An 18,358-nucleotide genomic window follows, 5' to 3' on the forward strand; every position below is an offset into this window, starting at 1 on the left:
TTTGGTCTTTTCACATAGTCCCATATTTCTTGGAGGCTTTGTTCATTTATTTTTACTCTTTTTTCTCTAAACTTCTCTTCTCATTTCATTTCATTCATTTGATCTTCAATCTCTGATACCCTTTCTTCCAGTTGATCGATTCGGTTACTGAAGCTTGTGCATTTGTCACGTAGTTCTCATGTCATGGTTTTCATCTCTATCAGTTCGTTTATGGACTTCTCTGCATTGGTTATTCTAGTTAGCCATTCGTCAAATCTTTTTTCAAGGTTTGTAGTTTCTTTGCGCTGGATTCATAATTCCTCCTTTAGCTCGGAGAAGTTTGATTGTTTGAAGTCGTCTTCTCTCAACTCGTCAAGGTCATTCTCTGTCCAGCTTTGTTCCACTGCTGGCGAGGAGCTGTGTTCCTTTGGAGGGGGAGACGTGCTGCGATTTTTAGAATTTCCAGCTTTTCTGTGCTGCTTTTTCCCCATCTTTGTGGTTTTATGTACCTTTGGTCTTTGATGATTGTGACATACAGATGGAGTTTTGGTGTGGATGTCCTTTCTGTTTGTTATTTTTCCTTCTAACAGTCAGGACCCTCAGCTGCAGGTCTGTTGGAGTTTGCTCCAGGTCCACTCCAGACCCTGTTTGCCTGGGTATCAGCAATGGAGGCTGCAGAAGAGTGAATATTGCTGAACAGCAAATGTTGCTGTCTGATTGGTCCTCTGGAAGCTTCATCTCAGAGGTGTACCCGGCCATGTGAGGTGTGAGGTGTGAGTCTGCCACTAGTAGGGGATGTCTCCCAGTTAGGCTACTCAGCGGTCAGGGACCCACTTGAGTCCTGAGACTCAACAATCTGTCCGTTCTCAGATCTCAAACTCCGTGCTGGGAAAACCACTACTCTCTTCAAAGCTGTCAGACAGGGACATTTACAATTGCAGAGGTTTCTATTGCCTTTTGTTTGGCAATGCCCTGTCCCCAGAGGTGGAGTCTATGGAGGCAGGCCAGCCTCCTTGAGCTTTGGTGGGCCCCACCCAGTTCCAGCTTCCTGGAGGCTTTGTTTACCTACTTAAGCCTCACTAATGGCGGGCGCCCCTCCCCCAGCCTCGCTGCCACCTTGCAGTTAGATCTCAGACTGCTGTGCTAGCAATGAGGGAGGCTCCGTGGGCGCCGGACCCTCCGAGCCAGGTGTAGGATATAATCTCCTGGTGTGCCCTTTGCTAAGACCCTTGGTAGAGCGTAGTATTAGGGTGGGAGCGACCCGATTTTCCAGGTGTTGTGTGTCACAGTTTCCCTTGGCTAGGGAAGGGAATTCCCTTCCCCATTGTGCTTCCCTGGTGAGGCGATGCCTCGCCCTGCTTTGGCTCTCACTTGTTGGGCTACACCCACTGTCCTGCCTCCACAGTCCAACACGCCCCAGTGAGATGAACCTGGTACCTCAGTTGGAAATGCGGAAATCACCCATCTTCTGTGTCACTCACACTGGGAGCTGGAGGCTGGAGCTATTCCTATTCGGCCATCTTGGTGCTGTTTTTTCTTTTCTCCGTCTCCTGGGCATTTTATTAGGAAGTTGGAATATGCTGTTTTGGTGGTTGCTAGTGAGAAACCATTTTAATGGGAAGTTTACATCATTAATTTTAATCTATCTTATCTTACATTTTAAATGTCTCTTAAGTCTTCATTAAAATAAATACATTTTCAATCCAACATTCACATCAAACCACCGTTTTGTATAAGACTTCCTGACTACAGTAATTTCTATTATACACAAAATGTATTGTTTTACTCTAAATTCTGATGTGACTATTCTGCTAGCCTCTCTCAAATCATGCATAATTAATTTTAGCAAATATTCATTGAAACTCTGTATTGGGCATTATATTAGATGTTGAGGATACCACAATGAAAGATGCTGTTATAGCGCTAAAGAGACTTATTGGTGCTTTTTCTTTATTTTTGATAGTGTCACATAAGGTTGCACTACCTTTTCTTTTTTTTTTTTTTTTTTTTTTGTTTCGCTCTTGTTGCCTAGGCTAGAGTGCAGTGGCGCGATCTCGGCTCACTGCAAGCTCCGCCTCCCGGATTCACGCCATTCTCCTGCGTAGCTGGGAATGAGTAGCTGGGACTACAGGCGCCTCCTGAGTAGCTGGGACTACAGGCGCCCGCCACCGCCCCCGGCTAATTTTTTGTATTTTAGTAGAGACGGGGTTTCACCGTGGTCTCGATCTCCTGACCTTGTGATCTGTCCGCCTCGGCCTCCCAAAGTGCTGGGATTACAGGCGTGAGCCACCGCGCCTTCTACACAGTAATAGTAGGCATGATTGATTTTAAATACTGAGAGAACATTTCAGTATATTCTATTCCTCATGCATTCCTGTAAGGTAGGTATTATTTAACTCATTTTATAGATGAGGAGTAGTTTAAAAGGATAAAATAACCTTCCTTAAGTCGTATAGTTTATAGTTATGGAGCTAGTTCTTGACTCCAGATCTGGTTAATTCCAAAATTTCTTACTATTCTGTGCCTTACCTTTGCATACCCATTTAATGTTCTTGGTTTCAATAATTAGCAATTTCTCAATAAGGTATCATGTGACATGGTTATTTTCTCCAATGATTTCTGTCATTTCTATGAATTAAATCCTGGAATAAAGTTTGTCATTGTTCCTTTCCTCTAATTTGTGGGAGATGCAAGTTTATAGGTCTAGAATTTATCAGTTCTGGGCATCCCGGAAAGGTGGCAGCAGTGGTGGCAGCCCAGTTTTGCAATGTCTTTATGAATCTCCATGTAAAAACAGGGAAAAGTGCAAAAGTTATCAATGTCCAGCTCAATGGATTTTCAAACACACCCACAATCAATATGCAGATAAATAGAGAACATTTATGACCCTCCCCAAAGCTTTGCCCCTTTGTTACATGATTTGAAGCACCAAAGGCCATGTGCAGGGGTTCATGCCTGTAATCCCAGCACTTTGGGAGGCTGTGGCGGGTGGATCTCTTGAGTCCAGGAGTTCGAGACCAGCCTGGCCAACATGGTGAAACCCTGCCTCTACTAAAAATACAAAAATTGACAGGGCGTGGTGGCACGCGCCTGTAATCCCAGCTACTCAGGAGGCTGAGGCACAAGAATTGCTTGAACTTGGAGGTGGAGGTTTGCAGTGAGCCGAGATCATGCCACTGCACTCCAGCCTGGGTGACAGAACTAGACCCTATCTTAAAAAAAAAAAAAGAAAAAAGAAAAAAGAAAGCCAGGTTTGACTCCGGTATGTTTCAGAAATGACAGTTCATAATTTACTTCTGTGAGTTTAAAGAATTTTGCTTAAATTTATTTAATATTTTTTAAGTGAAAGAAAAGTTAGAATATTTGGGTGACCTGTCAAAAAATATTAATCAGGGAGTATGTTGTAGTAGAAAGAGCTCATAAAGTCAGGAGACCTGCATCTAGTTTAGAGTGTATCAGTAATGGGCTAGGTAGCTTGGGATAAGAACTTAAACTCAGTATTTTATTTGTGTAATAAATGAGCTGTCTAGAACACCACCTGAGCAGTGTTTCCTCCACAGGGGTCTCAGTTTGGTCTCTAAAGAGTTCCTCTACCAAGTTTCTAAATTTTAATAATTTCAGTCTATTTTTTGGTCCCCCAGAGTAGTAACTGCTTTCTGGAACTGAACTCTGTGATAACATAGTATTTACATTTTGCCTTTTCAATAACCTAGTGAACAATTTTATACCTACTGAGTTCTATTTAAATAATAGTGTTTTCTATCTCCGGACTGAACAGAAACCCAGGAGCAGGGTTTGAACTTCCTACTTTCTGGTTTGCATATATCTTATTAAGATAACTAAAGTACTTGCTACTTGCCACTCATCAGACCCAGCCAGTATAATGTCATCAGTGCAGATCAGTGTGATGTGTGATCAATGTGATCAAAATCTCTGGACTATTTTAGAGAGCAAGAGTGTTAACATAGACCTGAAGCAAGACTGTAATGGTTGAACAAAGCACAAAGTGCTTCTGGGATTTTTTGCAAATTAATAGGAAGAAAAAAGCATTTGCTTCCAAGTTGTAAGAATTGTGTTGATTTGACTGCGTAAAAATACTACATCTTGAATACTAGCTGCAATTACAGTCATGACCTTTCTGTGTTTATAATTCCTAGCTATTCTCCAAGATCCATCTGTCTTATATTTAGATCAAACAGTTAAGTTAGTGGAATGTGATAGCCACCTTTTCATCTTTGGTTTTGGCACCAATTTTTGTGGTATTGTTTTTGGTTACTTTGTTGGTGAGGAGAGGAATCTCTAGGGGCTTCTATGTGATCCATTCTACCATATTGATCCTTATGCCATAAATCAAAGAATCTATATGGGCATTGAATCAGTTGCCAAGTATGTCGGTTCTAATTACTCATTAAGGAACTCGGGAATAACTACAAGGTGAGCATGTGGATCTACCTGGTCCACTATGATTCAAACTTGATCTAAGGCTGGGCGCAGTGGCTCACACTATAATCCCAGCACTTTGGGAGCTGAGGCAGGAAGATCACTTGAGGCCGGGAGTTCGAGACCAGCCTGGCCAACATAGTGAGACCCTGTCCCTGAAAAAATTTAAAAAATGTAAAAACCAAAAACATCCCCCCAGCTTGATCTAAAACTCCTTGAATTGTGTCATAGATAATCTGTAAGCCTCTGTTGCCTATGTGATTATTTTTAAATAATTTTGATGAAAAAGCATACTTGAGGCATATGGGTTGTTCATTTTTCTCTCTTTTTAAAAAGATGATAAATCTATAAAGGGGAAAGACTAAATCAAAAGTAAACTAATATGCAATTTAAAAATACTTAATATGTAGAGTTGAAGCTTTGAGAAGGCTAGAACATTCCCATGCTTCTTTCTAGAAGTTATGTCAGCCCCTAGCAAGTTGAATGTCAACTGTTTTGAAAATAACTACAATGCAACTAGTTCTTAAAAACAGGGACACACTCTAGAACTAAAATAGACTGAGTACAACAAAATAAAGAAGTCATGTATGTAGTGCATTAACAAAATATATTTCTAAGTTTTGTTATAACTGTAAGTTCATAAAACTGTTTTAAGCATAGTCTAATGATTCATTTTGCCAGAATTTGGGATTATTTTGTAGATGTGATTTTAAGTGCATTTATGGAAGTAGAGCATGACTTTATTTTCCTTTGTAGCTTTCATTTCATGATGAAGGTATTTATTTATTTATTTACTTATTTATTTATTTTCGATACAGGGTCTCACTCTGGTGTCCAGGCTGAGTGCATTGGCACTGTCATGGCTCACTGCAGCCTGGAACTCCTGGGCTCAAGTGATTCTTCCACTTTAGCCTCCTGAGTAGCTGGGACTACAGGTGTGTACTATCAAGCCTGGCTAATTTTTTATATTTTGTAGAGATGGGGGGGTCTTGTTATGTTGCTCAAGCTGGTCTTGACCTCCTGGACTCAAGCAATCCTGCCAGCTCGGCCTCCCAAACCAAAGTGTTGTGATTACAGGTGTGAGCCACCATGCCTGGCTGAAAGTATTTTGATATTAAAGTTCATATGTAATTATTTGCATTTTAAACATCTTATATTTGGAATTAGATTTAGGTCTCAGTGTGACAAATGTTGCTAAGAATTTTGGGGAAAATCATTCTATTGATAGCATATTTCAAACATCTTAATGTAGGACAGAGAAATTTTTTTTTTCTCTTCTAAATGCCAGTACATTAAAAATAAAATGATTTGAGTTGGAAGCCAGGTGTGGTGGCTCACGCCTGTAATCCCAGCACTTTGGGAGGCTGAGGCGGGTGAATCACTTGAGGCCCAGGAGTTCCAGACCAGCCTGGCCAACATGGCAGAACCCTGTCTCTACTAAAAATACAGAAATTAGCCTGACATGGTGGCACCTGCCTGTAATCCAAGCGACTCGGGAGACTGAGGCACGAGACTCGCTTGAATTCAGGATGCTGAGGTTACCGTGAGCCGAGATCACTCCACTGCACTCCAGCCTGGGCGACAGAGCGAGACCCTGTCTCAAAAATAAATAAATAAGTAATTAAGTAAATAAATAAATACAATTTGAGTTAGAGACATTGTTCATATGTAGAATGTTTTATTGGCCTTTTTTGGGGTGTTTTTGACATTTAAAAAATATAAGCCAGTTGTTGTTGTTTGTTTTTTGTTTTTGTTTTCTCAGGAGCCCTCAGTTTGGGTTTGTCTGATTCAATTAGTTCAGGTTGTATATTTTTGTTAGAAATACCATAGAAGTGGCCGGGCTCAGTGGCTCATGCTTATAATTCCAGCACTTTGGGAGGCTGAGGTGGGTGGATCATGAGGTCAGGAGTTCGAGACCAGCCTGGCCAACATAGTGAAACCCCGTCTCTACCAAAAATACAAAAATTAGCTGGGCATGGTGGCAGACACCTGTAGTCCCAGCTACTCGGGAGGCTGAGGCAGGAGAATTGCTTGAACTCAGGAGGTGAAGGTTGTGGTGAGCCAAGATTGTACCACTGCACTCCAGCCTGGGGAACAGAGCGAGACTCTGTCTTAAAAAAAAAAAAAAAAAAAAAGAGATACCACAGAAGTGATGATGTGTTCTCAGTGCATCATATCAGCAGTCATTTGATGTTATTTACAGTGATGTCTGCAAGCTTTCCCCCACTCAGAAGTTATTATTTCCCTCTACAATTAATAAGTAGTTAGTTAAGACTCATGTTGAGGTAGTATAAATATATATTCCTAAGAAACCTTTCACCTTTAGGTTTATTTTGTTACTCTGTTTCTCACCTGTCATGTTGAAAGCTTAGTTTGTTTATTTCAGCTTCTTTATTTTCTAATATACTTAAGATTATAAATTTTTCTTATTTAATCACTTTGACATACTGTCTGGGAGTACTTACTGTAGGGTTTGGGATGAAAGGAGACAATAAGTGAGAATATTGTTTATAATAATCCATTACTAGGAAACTGGCAATGACAGCCTAAACAGAACAGCATATTTTAAAGGTGCCAAAGTGCCAAAAATCACCCATTAACAAAATGTTTCCAGTCTTGCTTTAAAGAATAAAAGATATGGTTTTTAATGATTTTGATTGGTACAACTATGAATAATAGTTGTTGAAAATTATGAATTTAAGAAGTTTATTTGTTTAGTGCAACTTGTACTTTGGGGCTTGTTTAATAAATATATAATGATCGCAGACCATATTTTACTTTACCATTTCAGGAGCAGCTGCACTGGCATGGAAGAATCCTATTTCAAGCTGGTTTACTGCTATGCTCCACTGCTTTGGTGGAGGAATTTTATCCTGTCTACTGCTTGCAGAGCCTCCATTGAAGTTTCTCACAAACACCACTAACATATTACTGGCATCTTCAATCTGGTAAGCTGCCATTATGGTGACCTATGTGACATTTAAACAATTGTGTTGTAAATTGTTAGTAAAATGAATTTTTTTTTCTTTGAACAATATTTTATGTGCTTGAGAAGTTAATGCATCTGCAAGGGAGGAACCCAAATAATGCCAAAGGTTTTTTTTGTTTTGTTTTGTTTTGTTTGTTTTTTTTTGAGATGGAGTCTCGCTGTGTTGCCCAGGCTGAAGTGCAGTGGCATGATCTCAGCTCACTACAGCCTCTACCTCCTGGGTTCAAGTGATTCTTCCACCTCAACCTTTGGAGTAGCTGGGATTACAGGTACCCGCCCCCATGCCCAGCTAATTTTTGTATTTTTGTAGAGACGGGCCTGTTGGCCAGGCTGGTCTTGAACTCCTGACCTCAGGTGATCTGCCTGCCTCGGCCTCCCAAAGTGCTGGGATTACAGGCGTGAGCCACCACACCCAGCCATGCCAAAGTCTTTAAGTGCAAAGTATGTCTCTTTCTTTTTCGTCTCCCCTTATCTTCTCCCAGAAGCAATTATTGTCTGCCATTGTCTTAGGTACTTTTTTTTTTTTTTTTTTTGAGCATAGTCTTGCTATGTGCAAGACTGCAAGTGCAGTGGCGCACTCTTGGCTTGTTGAGGGATGCAGAGGATTAGAGAGACCAGAATGGGTGAATACAGGAGGATATTTATTTTGAGGTATGCACTGGCTCAGTGGATTTACTTCCAAAAAGCTAGGCCTTGAACAAAGACAGAGCGAGGTTTTTATAAGTGGGCTTATAAGAGCAAAACAAAAGTAGTTAATCATATAGTGTATAACTTGTGGCCTTACATAGCTGGTGGCCTTGTAGCTGTGTCAAAAGAAAAACAAGAACTGGCTAAATACAGATATTTGTAAAACATAGTTATGCTTAAGACGCAAGGGAAAGGAGTAACAGTAAAGGAATTTGTCTTTCTCTTTTTTTTTTTTTAACCTTGCTCTGGAGGGAGTAGGGGTGTCTGGAGCCCATTCCTTTGGCCTTGGCTTTTTGGACAGTGTTATCTTATAACTGTCCTTGAAGTGAGCTGCTAAGCAGAGGAAAACTTTTTGTTTGTTTGTTTGTTTTGTTTTTAACCCTTATTACAGGCTCACTGCAACCTCCACCTCCTGGATTCAAGTGATTCTCCTGTCTCAGCCTCCCGAGTGACTGAGATTACAGGCATGCACCACCACGTCTGGCTAATTTTTGTATTTTTAGTAGAGACGGGGTTTCACCATGTTGGCCAGGCTATTCTCCAAACTCCTGACCTCAAGTGATCTGCCCGTCTCAGCCTCCCAAAGTGCTGAGATTACAGGCATGAGCCACCATGCCCAGCCTCTTATGTGTCTTTAATAGAAGCGTTTCCAATATGAAAGGGCATTAAGTATTTGGCCCTAGAGTTTATCTTGTGAACCTAACTGATACATGCAGATATCCAACATGATAAAATCATGTATGTGACCAACTGAAACTAACCAAAAAGTCCAAACAATTATGGCTCATATTATTCTTCTCATACTCTGTTGATTTTATGAGATCTTTAAATTTTATAATTTTGAAGTGAAGAAAAAAATGTTACCCGGAATTGCTTTGAATTCTTGCACATCCAAATTTGTTATCCTTAAGAGGATTGATCCATCAAGTTTAAAAAAATCTATAATACAAATTATAGTGCTTTTTTATATATAAAGCAGAAACTGTGTTTTCTATTAAAAACCATATCATTAAATATATAACGGGAACACTTACAGTTCATTTTTATTGTGATAATTTTAAAATGAATATGGGATATTACAAATAATAACTATGGGAAAAAGTAATCCTGGGAACCTATGGCAGTGTTGAGTTGTTACCATATGTCAGTTAAGCTCTTTATATTCATTGTCATATTTAATCACAGGAGTACCGTAAGGTAGCTATTATTATTTCCATTTGACAAATGATAAAATTGAGGCATAGGGAATGCTGCTATAATTTTCTTGTCTAGTAAGTGGTTGAGCTAGAATCAAAACACGAAGTTTTTAACTTTAGAGTCTTCCCACTTTATAGCCACTATCTCTCACAGATTTGTTTAACCGTCTCTTAAAGTGTAGTGTTCCAGTTGCTATGTGTTTTAGAAAACTTTCCCAAAGACTTTTATTTCTATAACAATATTTTCCAAAGTTATTAGCATTTTGGAAGAATTTTTTGATGTGTATAGATGCTGCAACTATACAAAAAGGAAGATATCCAGAATTTGATACTTTCTGTTATTTCTACTTCTGTTCCTATAATACTAACCTTCTGGATGATTGCAGGAGCTTCCTAAGTGGTCTTGCTGCTCCTTTGATTATCCCTTTGAGTCTATTCTTTATTCTTCACAGAGCAGACAAAATTATTACAGTTGGCCTTCTATACCCATGGGTTTTGCATGCTTGAATTCAACCAGCTGCAGATCAGAAATATTTGGGAAAAAATCCAATAAAAAATAATGCAACAATAAAAATAATGCAAATAAAAAAATGTGTAACAACGATTTATATAGTGTTTACACTATATTAGGTATTATAAATGATCTAGAGATGATTTCAGATATAGCGGAGGATGTGTGTAGGTTATGTGCAAATACTCTGCTACTTTATATAGGGACTCTCACATTCACAGATTTTGAGGGAGACTCCTGAAACCAGTCCCCCACAGATACTGAGGGACAACTTAAATTAGAACATGTCACTTATGTGCTCAGTAATTTCTTATCTTATTAAGAACGATCACAAGGACAAAAAAACCAAACACCACACGTTCTCACTCATAGGTGGGAATTGAACAATGAGAACACTTGGACACAGGAAGGGGAACATCACACACTGGGGCCTGTTGTGGAGTTGGGGGAGATGGGAGGGATAGCATTAGGAGATATACCTAGTGTAAATGATGAGTTAATAGGTGTAGCACGCCAAAATGGCACATGTATACATATGTAACAAACCTGCATGTTGTGCACATGTACCCTAGAACTTAAAGTATAAAAAATAAAAAAGAACAATATCCCAAACTTTTACCATGGCCTGTAAAATCCTACAAAATATTCTCTTTCACTTTCTTTCATGTAATGTTTTACAACTCTATTCTTGCTCACTTTTCTCTAGTCACATGAGCTTTGCTAGAGCTTTGCAATTTCTTGAATGTTCAAATGTAAGGTATTCTTCTACCTCAGTGCCTTTGTACTTGCTTTCTTCTCTTTGTAATCTTTTTTCCTCAGAAGTGTCATATTTTGTTTTATCAGAGAGGCCTTCACTGACTAAAGTAGCACCTCCTCTTCCATGACTATCACATCATGTTTCTTTATTTTTCCTCTTAGAATTATTGCTATCCAACATGTTATCTGTTGATTTTTTTTTTTAATGTTGTTTTAACTGTACTGGAATAATAGCCCATCAGAGAGTGAGCCACCATGCCTGGCCCCTGGCTCATTTTTAAAATTTTTATATTTGTTGAGATGCGGTCTCACACTATGTTTCCCACATTGGCTATTTTTTTTTTTTTTTACTATAAAAGTTTTTTATTCACTATACGTAGAACATGTCCCCTATAAAATGTACATATAAATCACTAAAAAGTAAAATTTGGTGAACATATTCTCAATTACAGAACATACTACATCAGTTGGGATAACAACTATCTGCCTTTAAATAATCTAATTATAACACCCAGTCTCCTTTATATCTAATGCAAAGTTAAATACTTATTTTGGGGGTTATGTCCTAGTATGTGTTTGGTGAGGCTGAGTAAACAATTTAATATAACTCTAGTATATTACAGTCACTGCACAATAAATCAGTTTATTACAGATTAAAACAAATCATTTTTTCATTATTTGTAATAATGGGATCAAACACTGGATACTTTTAGATGGCATATAACCACACAATTACTTATCTTTGGTAGTATGTTGGGTTCTATAATTGTATTAAGATATGAATGGTATAAAATATTGTTATGAATAATACACCTCAAACAAAACAATAAGGCCATACTGTAATGATTCACTAGATTGTGCTCAGTAGACATTTACTGAATAAGGGAATTATCTATTTTTCTCCTCAATTATCCAGTACAATGTTTTGCCCACAGTAAGCGCTCAATAAATATTTGCTGAACATACTGACTAGGATAGAGGTGAGAAGCGATGGGCCCGCTTAGCTGGATGTCGAATATAATTGGAATTTACCTGGGAAGGAGAGTAGTTAAGGAAGATGTAAACTGCATGTGGTGTACAAGTAAATAAATGCAGACCCCCTTCTCTGTCTTTTTTTTGGAGATGGAGTCTTGCTCTGTCGCCCAGGTCGGAGTGGAGTGGCTCTTGGCTCACTGCAATCTCCGCCTCCCGGGTTCAAGCAGTTCTCCTGCCTCAGCCTCCTGAGTAGCTGGGACTACAAGTGCATGACACTATGCCCAACTAATTTTTGTATTTTTAGTACAGCTGAGGTTTCACCATGTTGGCCATGCTGGTCTCGAATTCCTGAGCTCAAGTGACCTGCCTGCATTGGCCTCCCAAGGTGCTGGGATTACAGGCGTGAGCCACTGTGCCCGACCCACTTCCTACTTTAGATAACCATTATGATAACATACCAGTATCTTGACTTTTATGGTAATCACTTCTTTGAATATTTTAATAATTTTATAACTCAGTGTTTATCCTTAGATACTATAGTTTAGTCATGCCTATTTAAAATTTTCATATGTTTCTTAATTAAAAAAAAAAAGTTATGCCTTCATTTCTTTCTTTTCCTTAAACTTTATCTGTTGAAGAACCAGAGCCAGTCAATCCGTAAAGTTTTCCATAGTCCAGAGTTTGCTGATTGCATAATCATGGTATAGATCATTATATTCTTCTGTTCTTTGTGTTTCCTTACAGTTGGAAGATTGATGCAGAATCCAAATCAGATTAGACTAGATTCCTTTAGCAAGACTTCTAAGAGGTCCTGTTTTGTGACATTAGCACCCTTTTACACGTAGTGTCTATTAGGAATTGCAAAGTGAAGATGGTCTAGTTTTATCTTTTCTTCTTATTTATTAGTTGGAATATTACTATAAATGATAACAGCCGCAGGCCATCTGGTGTGGCTGCTGCCATCATGCCAGCTGCTTCAGGGAGGGCACAGGGAGAAGGTGGACAGCCCCCCATCCCCCACAGCCCACCAGCCACCCTTGGGGCCTCCATGATGGGACTGGGCCAGGCTGGTTCCTGCATGGGCCGAGGGGGAGCTTCAGGTCGCCCCTGAGCTTTGGGGCCACAAAGAGAGCTTGCACGGAAATGTTACCCCTGCCCCGGATGCCAGCCCAGGCCCAGTGAGGACCTGGAGCACCCACCCTAGACAGCGAGGAGACTCAGCCCAGTGCCATGCCCCACGGAGCGGAGGGAGCTGGGGACATGTGGGAGCCCTGCCCCTTCCAAGTTGGTGGGGCTGGAGCTCCCCAGGTGCAAGTGTAGCTGCCCAAGTCATGGCTGCAACCCAGGCACCCCTGTGCTCTTGGGAGCCAGGAGTAGGCAGTAGCCCCACCCTCTCTGCAGGGCCTCCTCTTTGCTGAGAGCTGCAGATGTGGGGATGACCAGCTGCAGAGAGGAGCTACCCTCTCTGTTGAGAGCCGAGCACTTGATGGGATGACCTGCCTACAAACCACAGAGAGGAGCCTTCTCCCTGCTAAGAGCTGCAGAGACAATGGGAGGACCTGCTTGCAGAGAGGAGCCACCCACCCTCCTCTCTGCTGAGAGCTACACACTCAACAGGATGACCTGCCTACAAAGAGGAGCTACCCACTGTGGGTCTTCTCTGAGCTGCTCTAACACTAAACAAAGGTTCTCTTTGTCTTGCTCACCCTCCACTTGTCTGCGTACTTCATTCTTCCTGGATGCAGGACAAGAGCTTGGTCAAGGGTGCCACCAGCCACAGAGGTTTCTGCCCAGAAAAGTGATATCCCAAAGATCCCAAAATACAAATAGATACTTCCTATTTATCATCTATTTGGAAACCAGCTATACAGTTCATACTGGAAAGGTAATGCTTGCTTCTTTCCCTTCATTTACCAATTTTCAGTGTAATGAACTAGATCTCTGTCATCCTCTAATGATACTAGCTTAAAGAAAATAATTATGAGCCCATGGACTAACCGTATTTCATTGGTTTCAATAAAATTTCAGTTATTTTCATATTGAAGCTCAAATTATCCCATCTTCAGCCAGTGGAAGCCTCTTTAGGTTGACTCCTGAGACAGATTTTGAATTAGCTTACTTTCTACCTGGTGTTGTAAGATTCATCTTGTGCTTTTCTTCTGGAATCACTTGTTTCTCTAAGATGTTCTGGTTTCTTTTGGTGAACAATGGCATTTCAAGACCACGACTTGAGTGCTAGAGACTTCATCTGCTCATTGTTACTGGGTTGATCATTATGTCTCCGCCTTTTTAGTGAACAGAGCTAGGAAAAATGAAGATAAAATAACTCATGAGTTCATATTCATATTTCTAATTCAAATTCAGGACCATATAGCTTTTATTTATTTTTTCCCTATTACATATATGTTTCCTTTCTTGTACCCTAAGAATTTGGATTCTTAAGGACATAGGATGTGATTCAATTAATATATTCTAACATTACTGATTTTTTTCTGTATTATGCACACAGTAGTCTTAGAGTAATGTTCAAAGACTACCAAGGAAATGATTACAGAAATTATTATTGCATATATTCTATTCATTCTCCCATTTTAACAATAAATGTACTATTTTACACTGTCATTTTAAATATATATTACTCCATTTTCTTCTGGCTTAAAGCACTGCTGTGAAAGTCTGGTGATCTTTTAATTTTCTTTCTCTTTTAAGATCTTTTTTTTTTCTAGATCCCTAAAGATTTATTTTTTCATTAAAGTCCAGTCATTTAAATAAAATATCTTGGTGTTGGTTGTTGTGCAACAGTATTCACTTGTACATGGTGTGTTCTTTTTGGTACCTACACTTTTTTTTTTAATTGAGAAAGTAATACTAGTGTTTGTATTCTTCCTTTGCATTGGTTACGAACTCTTATTATTGGTATATTGGCTCTTCTTTGCCTTTCTTCAAGGATTTTTTAAAAATCTGTATTTCTAAAAAAATTAACCTGCTTTTCATCTGTTTTTCTCTTTTCTCTTTTCACCTGCTGTTTCTTTGAAGACACTGTCTGTTATGTTTATTTCTCTTTGTGTTTTCTGGTTTGTTTTTTATTTTGGAAGTGATTTTTTTTTCTTTTATCTCTTTTTTTCTCCTGAGTGTTGAATCTTTGGTTCTCAGTTTTGCTTATTCTTATGTGTGTTCTTTTATGTCTTACATGACTTTCTTAATGTCTTTAGCTTGTTTTGAAATAGTTTACAGTTTTCATCTGTTTTGTGGGGACATTTTCCTGAGTGCTTACGTTGTCTGTAAGGATTTATTCTGCTTATTTTTTTCTTGTAATAACTTTGTATAGGATTTGATCTTGGTACTTTTGGTCATTTTTATATGAAATTGGCTTTCATAAACTTGCAGAATGTGGTGGAAATATTTTTTTGACTTCACAGAGCTCCTGCTTTTGTTTTTATGTAGTGTTCAAAAGATGAGGACCTGCTTTTTGGTATTTCTTGGGTCTCTTGCCTTCCTTGACTTGGTCTGGGCCTTTTCTTTCTTCTATTCTGCTCAGGTTTGATTCTTCCCAGTTTCTTCTCATTGTGGGGAGCTCAGGTTCGATTCTTCTCAGTTTCTTCTCAGTGTGGGGCTTGTTATAGAAGAGAGCCCTGGTGGATCAGTTTCAAAAGCTTGAAGCTCAGAGGGACTAAATTGTTCCAACCCTTTCAGAACTTCTTATCATGGGCTCTTTGTCTTATCTGGTATTAGAGATGCCAGAACCCCTGTCAGTTGTAGCATTTGTGTGTGTGTGTGTTTGTGTGTGTTTCCAAATTAGTCTGCTCTGCTTTCCAGTGAATATCCATTAGCTGTTTTGGTATTATTTTGGTCTTAAGTTCATCAGTTGCCACCTTGTTGCTTTCTTCTTTCTGCCAAGTAGTACAGTGTTGTGGATGTTGGTGATTTTTCTCTACCCACTTGCATTTTGGGATTTGAGGGGATATCTTGTTACATAGTTTTGTTGTAAGTACAGTTGACCCTTGAACAACATGAATTTGAACTGTGTGGATCCATTTATATGCAGTTTTCTTCTGCCTCTGCCACCCCTGAGATAGCAAGACCAACCCCTCCTCCTCGTCAGCCTACTCTTTGTGAAGATGAAGAAGAATGGAGACTTTTATGATGATCCGCTTCCACTTAATGAATAATAAATACATTACCTCTTAAAATTTTCTTAATAACATTTTCTGTGGCTTAATTATAAGAATACATCTGGGACAGATAGGTGACAGTGAAAAAGTTATACATATAATATAAAAAATATATGTTAATCACCTGTTCGTATTATTGGTAAGGCTTCTGGTCAACAGTAAGATATTAATAGTCAGATTTTGGAGAGTCAGAAGTTATGTGTGGATTGTTGACTGCATAGGGGTTGGCATCCCTAACCCCCATGTTGTTCAAGAGTCAACTATTGTGCAAGGGATTTTGGTTTTCCTGTCTTATTTCTCTGTATGTTTTTATGGGAATTTGAAGAGATCAAAATGTATGCAGCCACTACCATCTTCTCAGAACCTTTACCATTAGTTTTTATGTCCCTTCTGTGGTCTCCTCCCATTCCATCTCTTTTCTTCCACCTTCAGAGGTTATCTTCAACTTCGTGATGTCCAGTGAAATAACTAGAAGCAATAAAAATGCTCATCCACAGAAGAAAAAATATGGATGTTAACATAATGGCATTATCCAATAGAGTTTAAGAATCACTTTCCTAAAATAAATCTCTTAAGCATTAAACAAGAGAAAATGTTGCTTATGTACAGATATATGCAAGAATGTTTTTAGAAACACTGTTTATAATAGGGAAAACTAGGAACAACTCTGTCAGCAGAGAAATGAATCGATAAATTATGGCACATTAATTCTGTTACGGTAAATACTGGTGAAAATTAGTAATTATAACCACACACAATAAGAATAAATCTCAGGAATAGAACTTAAACAGAAAAATACATATGATTCTATTTATAAAACTTTTAACAACTATATTGTTTATGGATATAAACATGCTAAAACTACATAAAAAAGCTAAGATTTGTATTCAATATTATGTTACTAAGATTCATCTGTGTGTTTGTATGTAGCTGTAGAACATACCTTCCCCCTGCTATATAGTCCCTTATATTAATATCTGTATTTTGTTCTTTTGTTGATGGCAGTTTTATTGGTTCTAGGTATTTTGTTAGGCATTACAAAACAACAATAATAGCAAGTACTTACACAGCATTTACTGTGTCTCAGTTTTCTTTTTTTTTCATTTTTTAAAATTATTATTATACTTTAAGTTCTAGGGTACATGTGCACAATGGGTCTCAGTTTTCTAAGTGTTTTACTTACATTATCTCACTTAAACCTGACAAGAACCCTGTGACGTAGGTATTATTTTATTCAATTACATGTTAAAAAGCATGTGATTGAGACATAGAGGGGTTACTAACTTGCCTGAGGTGTCACAGTTACTGAGTAGTTGAAGCTGGGATTCCAATCTGGGGTATCTAGTCCTTTAATCTTTACTTACACAGTATATTGTTTTGTGCTCTGGAAACAGGAATGTTATCTTTGTCTTCAGAGATCCTTAAATATAAAAAATTTATGGCTTAAAGACATAGTGTATTTTACTATTTTCTTTTATAAAGTTTTCATATTTAGAACAAGTTTGTAATCTTTGCTTCATTTGAGGTGTTGTTTTTTTGAGACGAGTCTTGCTCTTGTTGTCCAGGCTGGAGTGCAATGGCACGATCTCAGCTCACTGCAACCTCTGCCTCCTGGGTTCAAGTGATTCTCCTGCCTCAGCCTCCCAAGTAGCTGGGATTATAGGCACCCGCTGCCATGCTGACCAATTTTTGTATTTTTTAGTAGAGATGGGTTTCTCTATGTTTTGTCAGGCTGATCTTGAACTCCTGACCTTATGATCCAGCTGCCTTGGCCTCCCAAACTGCTGAGATTACAGGTGTGAGCCACCGTACCTGGCCCATTTAATTTTAATTTGAGAGATAAAATGATGTTAGAAATTTTTTAAACAAGCAAGCAAGGTAATCTTTAGTACAGTAGCTCATAGTGTATACATCTGGAAATCAGCACCATCTACTGGCAAAGAGAAACAATAACTTGGTATGTCATAGTATTGTTTGGAAGACAGTGTACACTTTCATAGGTTTTATTTGTTTTGAAAAGCTGTTTCCGGGGGAAATAAATATTTTATAATTTTTTAGTATGTTTATTTTTGTTTCCTAGTACATTTTTCTTAAAACTGCAAGTATCAATTACTTACATATGGCACATTTGTGTAACCGAGACTACATTTAGATGAGGAAAAATGCAACAAAAAGGTATCATTTTATGGGTGCCATTCTGTCTATATTTTTTAAAGCATGTACAAAAAATTGGCAATTTGTTGGGGTGATAAGAGCAAGAACAAAGCTGTCATATTGGACTAACATGAACTGTATTTAATTTATCATTGTGTTTTGTCTTAGTTAAGTGATATTGTCTTCCATAGAGGAGTGGAATTGATAGTAGAGTGAAAACAGAGTTCTCAGTGACTAAGCCTGGGAAGCTTCTCTCTGCCTAACTTTTTGTATTAACCTAAATTCTACTCTCATTTTTTCTTAAACTGGTTGAGATTTCATTTGTTAGTGGTCTAGGATCTTGTTTGTATCCCGTTTGAGACTTTTATGCTTTCGTTACTTTTTTCTCTCCATTAACTTAACCTCTACAAGTTAAATGTATGATAAGTCAATTGTTTTCTCATTCCACCACTTCTCTCTTTTTCCGATGCGTTTTCTTTAGGCACTTTACAAGTTAAAG

At 38.5% G+C, this 18,358-nt stretch overlaps 1 protein-coding gene across 1 annotated transcript in view; it reads left to right on the forward strand.

The window, feature by feature from the left end:
- TMEM38B (transmembrane protein 38B) overlaps positions 1–18,358 on the forward strand; it is an 88,412-nt gene that overhangs the window by 13,467 nt on the left and 56,587 nt on the right. Inside the window, exon 2 of the mRNA XM_011966365.1 lies at positions 7,211–7,367. Coding sequence (XP_011821755.1) covers positions 7,211–7,367 — 157 coding nt within the window. The remainder of the gene's footprint in view (positions 1–7,210; positions 7,368–18,358) is intronic.

Source organism: Mandrillus leucophaeus, unplaced genomic scaffold (genome assembly GCF_000951045.1).
Source record: "Mandrillus leucophaeus isolate KB7577 unplaced genomic scaffold, Mleu.le_1.0 Scaffold76, whole genome shotgun sequence".
NCBI lineage: Eukaryota > Metazoa > Chordata > Mammalia > Primates > Cercopithecidae > Mandrillus > Mandrillus leucophaeus.